The sequence below is a fragment of the Echinops telfairi genome, unplaced genomic scaffold, assembly GCF_000313985.2.
Source record: "Echinops telfairi isolate 266 unplaced genomic scaffold, ASM31398v2 ScPeMD7_20;HRSCAF=75, whole genome shotgun sequence".
NCBI lineage: Eukaryota > Metazoa > Chordata > Mammalia > Afrosoricida > Tenrecidae > Echinops > Echinops telfairi.
In genome coordinates this window covers 14,405,672-14,418,583 of record NW_022103917.1, presented here as the reverse complement: position 1 = coordinate 14,418,583, position 12,912 = coordinate 14,405,672, and the positions used below count along the sequence as shown (strand labels likewise).

The 12,912-nt window shown below is 39.4% G+C and overlaps 1 protein-coding gene across 1 annotated transcript in view; it reads right to left on the bottom strand.

Annotated features, from left to right (window-relative positions):
- The window catches only part of ENOX2 (ecto-NOX disulfide-thiol exchanger 2), a 363,165-nt gene extending 351,013 nt beyond the window's left edge, over window positions 1-12,152 (bottom strand). Inside the window, exon 1 of the mRNA XM_045288355.1 lies at window positions 12,099-12,152. Coding sequence (XP_045144290.1) covers window positions 12,099-12,120 — 22 coding nt within the window. The 5' untranslated portion in view covers window positions 12,121-12,152. The remainder of the gene's footprint in view (window positions 1-12,098) is intronic.
- Between the last annotated feature and the right edge of the window lie 760 nt (window positions 12,153-12,912).

Sequence of the window (12,912 nt, the reverse complement as noted above, 5' to 3'; positions counted from 1 at the left end):
TTCTCCTTGAACTCTGTTGAAGGTTTGGGTCACTTTCATACCCTAAACCAGAAGCTTGAACATATGAAGAAGAGCACAACATTAGGATTAGAGGAAGACATATTAAGCACCTGCAGTATGCAGATGACACAACTTTGATTGCTGAACCCAAAAAGGACATGAAGCTTTTACTTATGAAGATCAAAGGCTACAGCCTTGGTGTAAAACAAAACAACAAAAAAACCTCATAATTGGACCAATAAGCAACATCATGATGAAGAGGGGAAAAAGTTGAAATTGTCAAGGATTTATTTTTACTTCATTCCACAATCAACACCCATGGAAACAGGAATCAAAAAGTCAGATGACCTATTTACATTGGGCAAATCTGCTGCAAAAGACCTCTTGAAAGTGTAAATAATCAAGGACATCACTTGAGAACCTGTATGCCTGAGCCAAGCCATGGCTTTCAATCAGCTCATTTGTATACAAAAGCTGGATAATGAATAAAAAGACCAAATAAGAATGGACGCTTTTATGGAAGAAGCACACCAGCCTATGCAACCACGAGGTGTCAAAGGGATCAGGTGTAAGGCATCATCAGAACAAAAAATCTCACCATAGTGAATGATGGGGGGAGTGTGGAGTGGAGATCCAAAGCCCATTAGTAGGCCACTGGAGATCCCCTTGCAGAGGGGTCTCGGGGAGGAGATGAGCCAGTCAGGGTGCGATGTAACAATGATGAGAAATACAACTCTCCTCTACTTCCTAAATGTTTCCTCCCCGCTCCCACTACCATGACTCGTATTCGATCTTGCAAGTATGGCTAGACCAGAAGAGGTACACTGGTACAGATAGGAACTGAAAATACAGGGAATCCAGGATGGATGAGCCCTATAGGACCAGTGGTGTGAGTGGCAAAACAGGGAGGGTAAAGGGAGAATGGGTAGGAAAGAGGGAACCGATTACATGGAACTGTGTGTGACCTTCTCCCTGGGGGACAGACAACCGAAAAGTGGGTGAAGGGAGACATCGGACAGGGCAAGATATGACAAAATACCCATTTATAAACTATCAAGGGCTGATGAGGGAGGGGGGAGCGGGGAGGGAGAGGAAAAATGAGGACCTAATGTCGGGGGTTTAAGTGGAGAGAAAATGTTTTGAGAAATGATGTACAAATGCGGTTTACACAATTGATGTGTGTATGGATTGGGATAACAGTTGTATGAGCCCCTAATAAAATGTTAAAAAAGAAACAAAAAAGAATGGACGCTTTTGAATTATGGTTTTGGTAGGAAAATAGTGAATATACCATGGACTACCAGAAGAATGAATACATCTATTGTGGAAGAAGTACTGCTGGAATGCTCCTAAGCAGGGAGAATGGCAAGACTTTGTCTAAAGTCCTTTGGACACATTATGAGGAGGGATCAGTCCCTGGAAAGGATTTCATGCTTGGTAAAGTAGAAGGTGAGTTTAAAAAAAAAGTAAAAGAAAACCCTCAAGAAGATGTACTGATATAGTGGCTGCAACAATGGGTTCAAACATAAGAACACAAGGATGGTGGAAGACTGGACAGTGTTTCATTCTGTACACAGAACTGAACTGATAGCATCTAACAATAACAATTCAAAGTTTTTTCAAAATAGTCTTATTTGCAGATTATTGTCACATTTATACAATATGGAATCTCAAAAGTAATGTAGGTGCTTCAATAGTCCCTATCTCAAATTGAGGGAAATCCAGGTGGTGCAACTCCTATTGAATCTGCTGGCTACATTTCCATGACTCAGCAGAATATATGAGCTGAAATTATTTGCAGTTGCTATCCCACCTCCAAACCAAAGGGCAAGGTTTTGGAACATACCAAGACTTGTTTGGCTAAACAAGTGTTAACACTTAGGGCAGGAGGTGGGCATGGCAATGAATAGCCAGTGTAGAGAATCTAACTTCTTAACCCAAAGATTTTAACTGGACAATTCCCAATTCCAACACAGAGACTGCTGTCTTTAGATTGATGTGGGATTTCTCTTCCCTTCCCTTTCCCCCCTCTTCCCCACAACTCCTTTGACCCCAGGGAAGACAACCATTCACAATTATTTGGGTAAATAAGCTTTGGGGTCTGGAGTTGGAACTGTAAACAAATTAGTGGTATATATAGCCTATGTTAAGGAAAAAAGGACAACTGGCATTTATAGAAGGTGCTACTGGAAATTAAATGTCATTAACTTATACAAAGATCCTAGCATCACAGTCCTGTAGTATGCCTTTGAAATATATTTCTCTTCTTCTCCACCTAGATTTTAATTATGAAAGTTCCAGTTAAAAGTGAATGTTTTCATTGAAAGTAGAAATGTCTGCCTTCCTAAACAAAGCAAAAATGATCCTGAAAATCGTGTATGCACTTTGAAGAAAGAGAGATGCAAGGGTTAAATTTTCCTTCAGTCCTAAATGGGTTTTGTCTTTAAGCAATTCTCAAAACCCAATAGCTGCAGTACTATCTCTTTAGTCTGCAAAACAAAAGCATCTATTTGCTGAGTGCTCCAGGGTGGCCCTGAGTGGCACTTAAAAACACCTCTTTTGAACCCTTCTAGGCAGTTTAGTGAGGCTGGATTCAACAATGGATTCTGGGAGTGAATTTGAATGGTACAAAAAGTGTGGGTGTGGTCTGCTGCCCATTGAAAACAGAAAGCAAAGCCAAAGAAAGTAAGTGGTCTATGTGAAGAGAGAGAAGGGAAATTCAGGATATACTAAAAATGTAGCCATTGTAAAGCACACAAAGAACTGGGATCTAGGCAACTGAGGGCAGGTCAAACAGGCATAATTATTTAGCATATAATGTCAAAAGACAGCAATAGTCAAGTACATTATTCCACCTGTGTGATTCCTCAATACAATAGATTCTGAGAGTGGATTTTTTAAAGCCACCAAGTACAGCTAATGCATACAATGACCATAATAAAATAAAGTGCCTCGATCTATGTGTCTATGTGTCTATGTAGAGACGACACTCTATTTCTAATTCAAATTCTCCCAAATAATCAGTACTGATTAAAATATTGAAATCATCGTGAAAAGAGGCACATTACTGGCTCAAGGAAGATTTATCAGAGTCAGAAAAGGAAGCTGAAAGTTAGTGAGTCATTAGTGGCTGAGGGGCTGTTCCATCCAAAAGAGAAGAGTTTAAAGGTCTATGAGAGTTAAAAGATATAAAAGAATCTATGACTTCAAACATGGGAACTAGGAGTTCTTTCTTCTGCTTAACTCAACTTTCTTATCCCTAGAATAGAAATCAACCTCATCACCTCTCAATAGCAAACCAATAAGCTAAGAAAAATAGTTCAGGTGAGATAGGCAAAGTATAGCTCTCCCTTAAATTTAATTGATATTATAATTATTTTTTTTATTTTTTATTTTTTTAAATCGTTTTATTAGGGGTGCATACAATTCTTATCACAATCCAAACATACATCAATTGTGTAAAGCACACCTGCACATTCATGGCCCTCATTTGCTCTCCACTTATGCCTCTGGCATCAGGTCCTCATTTTTCCCCTCCCTCCCCGCTCCCCCATCCCTCATGAACCCTTGATAATTTATAAATTATTATTTTGTCATATCTTGCCCTGTCCGACATCTCCCTTCATCCACTTTTCTGTTGTCCGTCTCCCAGGGAGGAGGTCACCTATAGTTCCTTGTAATCGGTTCCCCCTTTCCAACCCACCCTCCCTCTACACTCCCAGTATCACCACTCACACCACTGGTCCTGAAGGAATCATCCACCCTGGATTCCCTGTGTTTCCAGTTCCTATCTGTACCAGTGTACATCCTCTGGTCTAGCCAGACTTGCAAGGTAGAATTTGGATCAGGATAGTGGGTGAGGGGAGGAAGCATTTAGGAACTAGAGGAAAGTTGTATTTTTCATCATTGCTACATCGCACCCTGACTGGCTTGTCTCCTCCCCGAGACCCTTCTGTAAGGGGATGTCCAATGGCCTACTTTTTAAAATCCCACTATTGAAACAGAAAATCAAACAAAAACACATAGTGGTCCAAACTATTTTAACAATAGTTTTTTTCCCCAATGTAATTAGTATTCATATCCAGAGAATATCTATTACAACTTCACTTCCCCCGTCCCTCCCTCAGGGCCTTTTGGACAATGGTTCTCAAAATTCAGTTGTAAGTAATGAAAGAAAAAATTGTAAGTCAGTTGTAAAAGAAACTCAGAAGGCTCACAAATATCCTAGTTAAATCTGGAAATCTCTAAACCACGTTTTGAAAAATACTGTGATTAGGCACTACAAAGCAACTATAAATTTGCATAATCTGATGCTGTGGTTCATGAGATGATCAGAGAGCTGATTTATTTTCTTGTATTAATAGGTGAATATAGGTGAGCCCAAGTCTCACTACTCCAAAAGTGCAAAATGTTCCACAAAGGCAAAAGAAAGATGTTAAAAAGGGCATGGGGGCCTCCACTGACTTCTATCTTCACAAAGTGGGAAGAGAAGCAAATTCAACAATGGCCGAAGGCCAATCCCTATGAGGCAGAGGTTATAGATGCCCCTACTCTTCAATCTTTCCCAATTCTGATACCATCCCTCCCTCCCACAGCACTCTACTTCTCTGCAAGTTTCAATAATTCATTGTAATTGCCCATGGAAAACAAAAACCATACCCACAAATTGCGGGATTTAGTAGGTGAGTTAATGTTACAATTCAGGGTCAGAAATGTTCAGGATATAGTTCTTCTGATCAGGAACACCTATTCTCAGCCACACTTGCAAGCATGTCTCTCTTTGGTCCTTGACCTCTCAGCTATGTGGTTCCTTAGCCTCTGCCCTCCTCGAGCAAGGTTACAAAGCTCCTTTAGGACTGCTGATAAGTGCCCAAAGGGCAGTCCACTCCACCAAAGGCCTCAGCCTGAAAGTGCTTGACCGTAGGTCCATGAGTCAGTAAGCTTGGCTTCCAAGGTTAAGATCTGGGAAGCAATCCACCACACAAGGAAGCCTTCTACACAAAAGCACACAGGTTACTCCTCTGGTGTTATAGCTGTCTCATAGATCAAGTAAGTTCAATGCACAGGGATCTTGGTGTGCAAAGGACATGCTCTGCTCCTGGATCTTCTTTCTTAATGGTAGTGAGATCCCTTGTTCCTGCTTCTGAAATGGCTCATTTAAAACCCAGCAGGATAGCAAATTGACCAGTCTCCTTGTCCAATGTCTTCTCTTGATCAACTAGCTGAGCCTCTGCTTCAAATGTTTCCAGGTGGGAATTCCCATCTGTGGTAGTTACATAATCTGGTGTCAACTTGGGACTTGAGAGGATTAAGAGTGAAGGGGTGGAGTCTAGTCTGGCAATCTGAGGCCTCTGTGAAGGCACGGCCTTCTGAGAATTCTGGGAATTCCTGTGTTTCCTCCTTGGATGTGGGAGACACCTTCTTCTCTCAGCTCACTTCCTGCGAGACATACCTGAGGACACGACACATGGCACTATGGTGATAGACCCCATGCCCTGAAAACTGGAGAAGCCATGTGGAGACCCTTGCCAGTGCTGCCATGCTTACAATGCCACTGGATCCAAAGACTTTCTACCCACTGGCCTGTGATCATCCTGCATTCGGCATTGTATTAGTCTGGGTACTTTGAAGAAAAAAATCCACAGAAACTCATGTATAAGAGAGAGTTTTATATAAAGGTTAAGTGCACATCAAAGAAAACATCCCAACAACCCATTGCTGCCCAAGCCCACAAGTCCACCATTAACCCTTATGTCCCACACCAATCTACAAAGTCCTCCTCCATCTCACAAAACAGATGCAAAGATCCCGCCTGCAGGAGGAAAGCCGAGTCATTGAATATGTAAGCATCTCAGCACTGGCAGGGGTCCCCACACAGCTGCTCTAGCACCCAGGGCTGCACTGGGGTAGGTCCATGCAGCTTCTCCTCAGGGATGTCTTGCAGGCATCATTGCATGTGTTTCATGAGTCTGAAGAGGACTTTATGGATTGGTATCGGGCATATGGGCTAATAACAGATTTATGGGCTTGGACAGGACTAGGTTGGGATGCTTTCTTAATGTACAGTTACCCTTTATATAAAACTCTCTCTTATATACATATGAGTTTCTATGGATTTCTCTTGTCTACCCAAACTAACGCACCATCATCATTGAATTCCTTCTAGCTGGGGTGAATAGAACAAACTAGTTTAGGCCTCTTAAGTGTTGTGGGTAGGGCAGCAGAAGTTTCTGTTAGTCCACCTAACTACTTGTAGTGCTGCATTAGAACCTTTGCATCAACTCCATTAATATCTGCTATATTCATCCTCTTTCTTGGTAACCATCTAAACATGTCTATCCTACTAGAGGAAAGTTATTTCATAATTGCCTCTTCCCATTTGCCCATGAATTACCTTTATATTTCTTAAATCTGTAAAACCCATGCTGGGAAGCTGTGCCCACAGATCTGATTGGGTTTCTCAGATTGTTGCTTAGTTTCTGTACACCTTATTTGCATGGTCCCAACCAGTCATTTGTTGAGAGTTACCAGGCTATACCTTGAAAGCTCTGTTGTGGTACAGGGAATAACTTCATATGGCTCTTCTAGTCTTAGTCCTTTTGGAGATGAGCATAAACCACAGCCACTGAGCCATTTCTGACTCCCAGCAACCCTGTGTCAAGTTTCTGAACCTGTAAATCTTTATGAAAGCAGACATTCTCATCTTTCTCCCTTGAGGTTGACAGTACAATGCTTAACCTACAACACCACAAAAGGGGAAAAATCAAGATAGCTAAAAACAAAATTAATCTTGTGAACACAATATTCCAGCACAGGGGTTGGATATAAAGACATTATGGGTGGTTGGACAATACCCTGAATGCCTACTTGGGAAAAAAGAAATTCCAAAAATTTTTAGAAGTTCTTTGAGGAAAGGAATGACATGATACAAATCTACATTTAAGAAAAAAAATGGCTAGTCATAAAATGGACTGGAGTCGGATGGGAGGAGATGCAGGGAAGATGTGCTATGTTTGGTCATTTACTTGCATGAAAGAACATGGCACTCAGGTTGGTAATGTTTCTTCTTATAAACAAACAAACAAAAGCTGAGAATCGAGAGAGATTTTTTAAAAACTAAAATCCTTAAGAAATAACATGAGTAGTGGTAGTGTTTAGAAGCTGCTGGGGAGGCAATGATCCCCTAGGCCTTGGGCAAGAGAGACTCATACCAGTGCTGACCATCAGAATAAAGTACAAATGCTCAGCAGTTGTCTGTCTTCTGAAGGCAGAGACAATGGGATGTTTTCTCTGGGGGGACACACTAGCAGGCAAATCAAATTCTCACTGCAGTATCCTTAAAAGATACAGAGCACAGTACATAATGGTTAAGAATGGGGGCTATAGATACACTTCCTGTAATCAAACCTAGAGTCTACCACTTACTAATTGTATGACCTGGTAGCCAGGTTACTTAAACTTTGTGTCGCAATTTTTCTACCCCTAAAATGGAAACATTAATATTGGCTACCTTACAGGGGAAGCCCTAGTGGTATAATGGATTATGTGTAGGGGAAGCTAACCACAGGGTCAGCAGTTCAAATCTACCAGCCACTCCATGAGAGGAAAATGAGGCTTTCAATTCCTGTAATGACTTATAATCTCCGAAACCCATGAGGATATTCTACTCTATACTGTGGGGTTGCTATGTACTGTAGGGTTGTAATCAATTCCATAGAACTGAGTTTGGCATTTTTGATTTTGCCTCATAGAAGTACTGCGAAGGCTGATGAAATCATATACAAGTGTCCTTCAAAAATAGAATGAAAAGATCGTGGAATTTCCCCACAAACTTTTGGAGGCCCTGTTGTATATAAGGTATTTATAATAAATTTTGGCACATAGTAAGCATTCAATAAACGTTAGTTATCCCTACTATTGTGTGTATGGGGGCGGGGCAGAGCACACAACTATGCTCAATAACCTTTAAAGGAGTCAATATTATATCTATAAGGGATGTCAATCAATATAGTTTAATAGGCCAAGGAGCATTAGCACTATACAGATGCGCAGATAGCATGCCTTAACTATTATTCATAAGTAACTTAAGTCTTTCCTAGGAAAAGGAAGATTTGCAAAAGATTTTAAACGTATAAATATTCTGGGTAAATCTAACTAAGTGCAAGCAAGCACATCACTAGCTAACCTTCATGCTCCATCCATGAACCAGTCCTTACTCCCCTAAAAATACTCAGAGGCATACTGAAGGGAAAACTTAGGAACACAATCCAACTTTAGCTCCCTGAACAAACAGAATGGGGTAATTAATCCGTTCCCTCTCTAATTTCTCTTGGCTTGAAACATCAGAGAACAAAAACCTGAATTTTTTTACAGATTTTAGACTTTTCTTTAACCAATTAGAAATTTATCATTTTTTTTAAAGTCCCCAAAAGCTCTTTTTCACGTATATTCAGTGTGCTCATTCCCAGAAAATGGAATGAGGTAAAGAGTGTGGGCAATGATTCCAATTGCATTGGAAACTTGCCGCCTGAAATGAAGTTTAACATAGACCTTGCAATCACGTACTCGGTTTTGGCCCACTTTTTCTCCCGTTAACCCTATCTACCCCCCCTCCCAAGTTCCCTCCTGTAGCATTTATGTGTTAAATTGTAATGAAGTTTTTAAAAGGATGGAAACATTTTCTACCATCCTTCCTTTTTTTTTTCTTTTGTTAGAAGAACATATGGGTAGCTTTACTTTAAGATACACTCAAATATAAACATAGCATCTTAAATAATGATAAAGTCCAATAACATGGTATTTGAGACACTATGTCCATCACCATCTTTTCAAAAGTCTGAACAGGTCATGACAATGCTTTGACTTAGCTCCTTTTCTTGACAATATTCTCAAATATTCACAGTTACATGCGGAAGAAGCATTGTCTATGGTGTCAACATCTAGTCATTTCCCGAAGACATGGGGCAGTCTAATAACTCAGGTGTTAAAATTACCCCACTCAAAAAGATGTTTCCTGAATAGGTTCTGAAGGAAGTTTGACCAGAAGTGTAGCTTGAAACAGGAATAGACATTTTATCTTCTTGTTCAGTAGGATATAATGCATAGTTTTTTCTTTAAAATTAATAGAGTTAAGATTGAGAAATCACTTGAAGATTTTAAAGGACAGGAAAGTTAATCAGCTTCATATATATATATATATATATATACAGTGAACCCTCGTTTATCGCGGTTAATCGGTTCTAGGCCCTACCGTGATAAATTAAATTCCGCGAAGTAGGATTCCTTATTTGTAAATCAAATATTTTCGTTGTTAGAGCATAGAGGACATGAAAAAACACCCTTTAGTCACCATTACACTCGTATTACCCAATTTATTAAACGAAAAAGGGAAAATACAGTAAAACATTTTGGACGTTACAATTATCATTTATTATTTATTATATTATTTATGGCATCTAGTTTACAGTATTACATATTTCACATACAGTATTATTATACATAGTTCTTACAAATACTGTAATCAGTAGCCTATGAAATGACTTAAGGGATGTACTCTACAGGTGGGTCGCCGTCTTTTTCCTCTGAAGGAGCGGGTGTAGGCAGTGGGTGCTGTTACGCAAAAACCGCGATAGAGTGAAGCCGCGGAAGTCGAAGCACGAAGTGGCGAGGGTTCACTGTATATATGATAGGAAAATAAGAAACTAAGTTGACTGCATAAACCAACACTGTATATTTTCCCAATGATTTAAATAAAATATTCTAATTTTAAGAATATCTAACACTTTGCATCATGACCAGGAAATTTTTTAAAGACACATGTTTTTATGGCAATAATCTTACAAATCTATTGAGCGGATATTTAAAATAACTAGCTTGTTTTAGGTGGAAACAATACATACTAACATACTAACTGGACAATATTTTCCCTCGTCTATTGTCATAAGACTCAACTTTAGTTCATCATACAAATTCCAGTGTTTTCTGTATATCTGTAGAATTCATTAGAAACTCAATCACTTATTAAAATAGATGCTGGACTAAAATAGTCTTTAAAAACTCATGAAAGCCAACAAATAACTTACTTTTATTTTAATTTTATTTTTTTAACCCTAACCCTAACTTATTTTTATTTTTAGTAATTGACTGAATACACTCTTCTTGATCGGTAGCTTAAGTCAAATTGATCCTGGATGCATCATTTCAGAAGGGAAAATGGAGATTCTTGAGTCAAGAACCCTAACAGTTTGGGCACTGCCATTTATTAGATGTGAGATCCTAGGTCATCATTTAACTTCTCTCAATCTCAGTTATTTTTATCTATTAAATGGAGAAACCATAATGCCCCTGACTACATACAGGGTTGTAATGAGGAAGCACTGACACGTTTATGTTAAATCATAGTGTAAATGTTTCCTACCGCACACATCTACTATGAACCAACACACAACAACTACATTGCAATTAAAAGCTGTCTTCTAATTGAGTAAAACTAGGAAGGAATTAAACATGTACTCATTACTAGATACAAATAAAATTAGTCACAAGGGGAAAAATCCACCATTTCCTAAAACAAACACTTATTTTAGAGAAGTTCTTCTCAAATACAGTATGGAATTACTATATAACAAAGATCAATATTTTTCATTGCCCAAAACCTAAGCCAGTAACACAAGTCCATGAGAAGCCTCTATTTATTGCACAAAGCACTGTTTTCCATAGAATCTATCTATGTACTCTTGTAATGGAGAAAAAGACACATTCTCTGATTTTAACCAAAAGAGAATAACCTCAACAGCTCACATTCAAATGTACAGAGATGGCTTTCCTGGAGCCAAGCATGCATTGGAGTGTGGGAAAAAAAGCTATCCAGCAGCCACAACTCTCCAACACTTAGCAAAACAAGCCAACCGATAGCTAAAGAAGAAACTGAAGCTATAAATTCAAATAACTGGACTGCAGGGAGACTACACAAACCTGCTGTTGCTTTAATTGCAGACAATTCAATTCAGCAGCTGTTGGTCCAGACATTAAGGTTCACAGTATGCTCCTTAGTGTAACCTTGAAATTTGTCACTCACTTCTCCCCATCATTTGCAGGCTGTCCAATTAAACCAGCAAAATCAACTGTCAAACCACGCATTAAAACAAAACATGATCTTACAGCTCTTAAGCACACGTGCATGATGTTTTAAGGACAATAAAGTGAGACTGGAGATGAAAGTTCTTAACAATAAATGATATTCAAATTTATCAAAACATGCAGTTGTACAAACTAAGCTTCTGTTCTGTTGCGCAAGAAAGTGAAACTTTCTTAGGGTTTTTCATTTGGAAGGGTCCTTTCCGTCTTTGTAACTACTGAAGTAAGAAGCCTTTCAAATAACATTCACCAACACCTGATCTGATCCTTCAAATTCTACATTGTTCTGGACCAATATATTCCTGAAAGCTCCAGAGAATACTTCAGAGCACTTCTGTTCCAATGATATTTTATGATACAGATGGTTTGGAGCTGACAGTGTTTAGCCCTACTGTTCCCAGCACTTTTTCATCCAGGAGAATAAGCATCAATAACGTAAAATGTTCACCAACCTGAGTTCAATAATGAAATAAAAATAAATGTGCCCAACAGACAAGTTCCGGAGTACTTCCTATTTGAACTTTCTTTAAACTATACCCCCAATACAGACAGTCAATTAACAAATAGTGGAGCTAATAAACTCAAGAACAACATAATATTCTAAGTGTTTAGAAATTGCTTTGTGCTTCCATAGCACTGATTCTACTCTGTAAACACTCTAGGCTATATCACACACTACCAGTTGCAGACATAAGACTTGAGAAATTCAATACAGGAATACAGCAGAGAAGCACGCACAATTAAAGGATCAGGACTACCAATTTGCCATAAGCCCCAGATTTCATACAGCAATCTGCTACAAACATTATAACTAGGGACCGGCATGGCTTATGCAGCTACTTTGTTTAGCTCATTAAAACACTATTTGTCCTTCAGTACAGTTGAACTAGAGGAAAAAATAGAAGAGAGAAATACACTTTGAAACAAAAAGGAAACCTTAGATAATATAAAGCATACTATACCTGTATATTGTACCAGGAACATTGTGACACTCTTCAGGGAACTGTTCCACGTTGTATCCTATTATGATTTATTCTCCCTTTACTTTCTTCTCCCCAACAAAAGAAAATCCAAAGCACCCAAACCCCCACAACACACTACCCATAGCCTGCCCCCTCACTCAGGAGGTAGTGGGGGGGGACGACCCAGCTACGATTCAGCTCAGATCCGATGCTTCTGTTCAGTTCAGCTCCAGCCGAGCAATTGAGCGCCAGCAACGGAGCATAGGAAGGTGGATTCTGATGCCAGTAGCACTTCCATCCACTTCACTTACACAAAAGCAGGCAGTGGAAAATCCAGAAGCCTTGAAGACAAGGGCTGGAACTGGCTTTTATGAATTGCTGTTACTGCATGTGTCACCATCCATCTCCAATGACGGACACTTATAGGCTGAATTGGGAGTGGAGGGGGTGGGGTGGAGGAGGTTGGAGAGCAGGTGGAGAAGCAATTAGCAGTATGTTCATCTGAGAATTCGTAAGGGATTTCATACATCAGTGCCTAAAGAAACAGCGTGCAATTGACAAATCAGAACTTTACGATTTGCATGCCTTAGAAGAAAATCTAGCTCTCGCAGCCCCAAACAAAATAATGCTTGCCCACACTTAGAAAGCACACAAAATCACCTCTCCACTTTTCTCTTTCCTCCCAGCTACCCTTGTTCCTGAGAAACCAACATTGAAAACGAATATTTGCTAATTTTCCCTAAAGAATTATATTTAAAAGGCTGGAAGCAAAGGAAGTAGAAAGAAATGAAATTCTATTGAACATGACATCTCT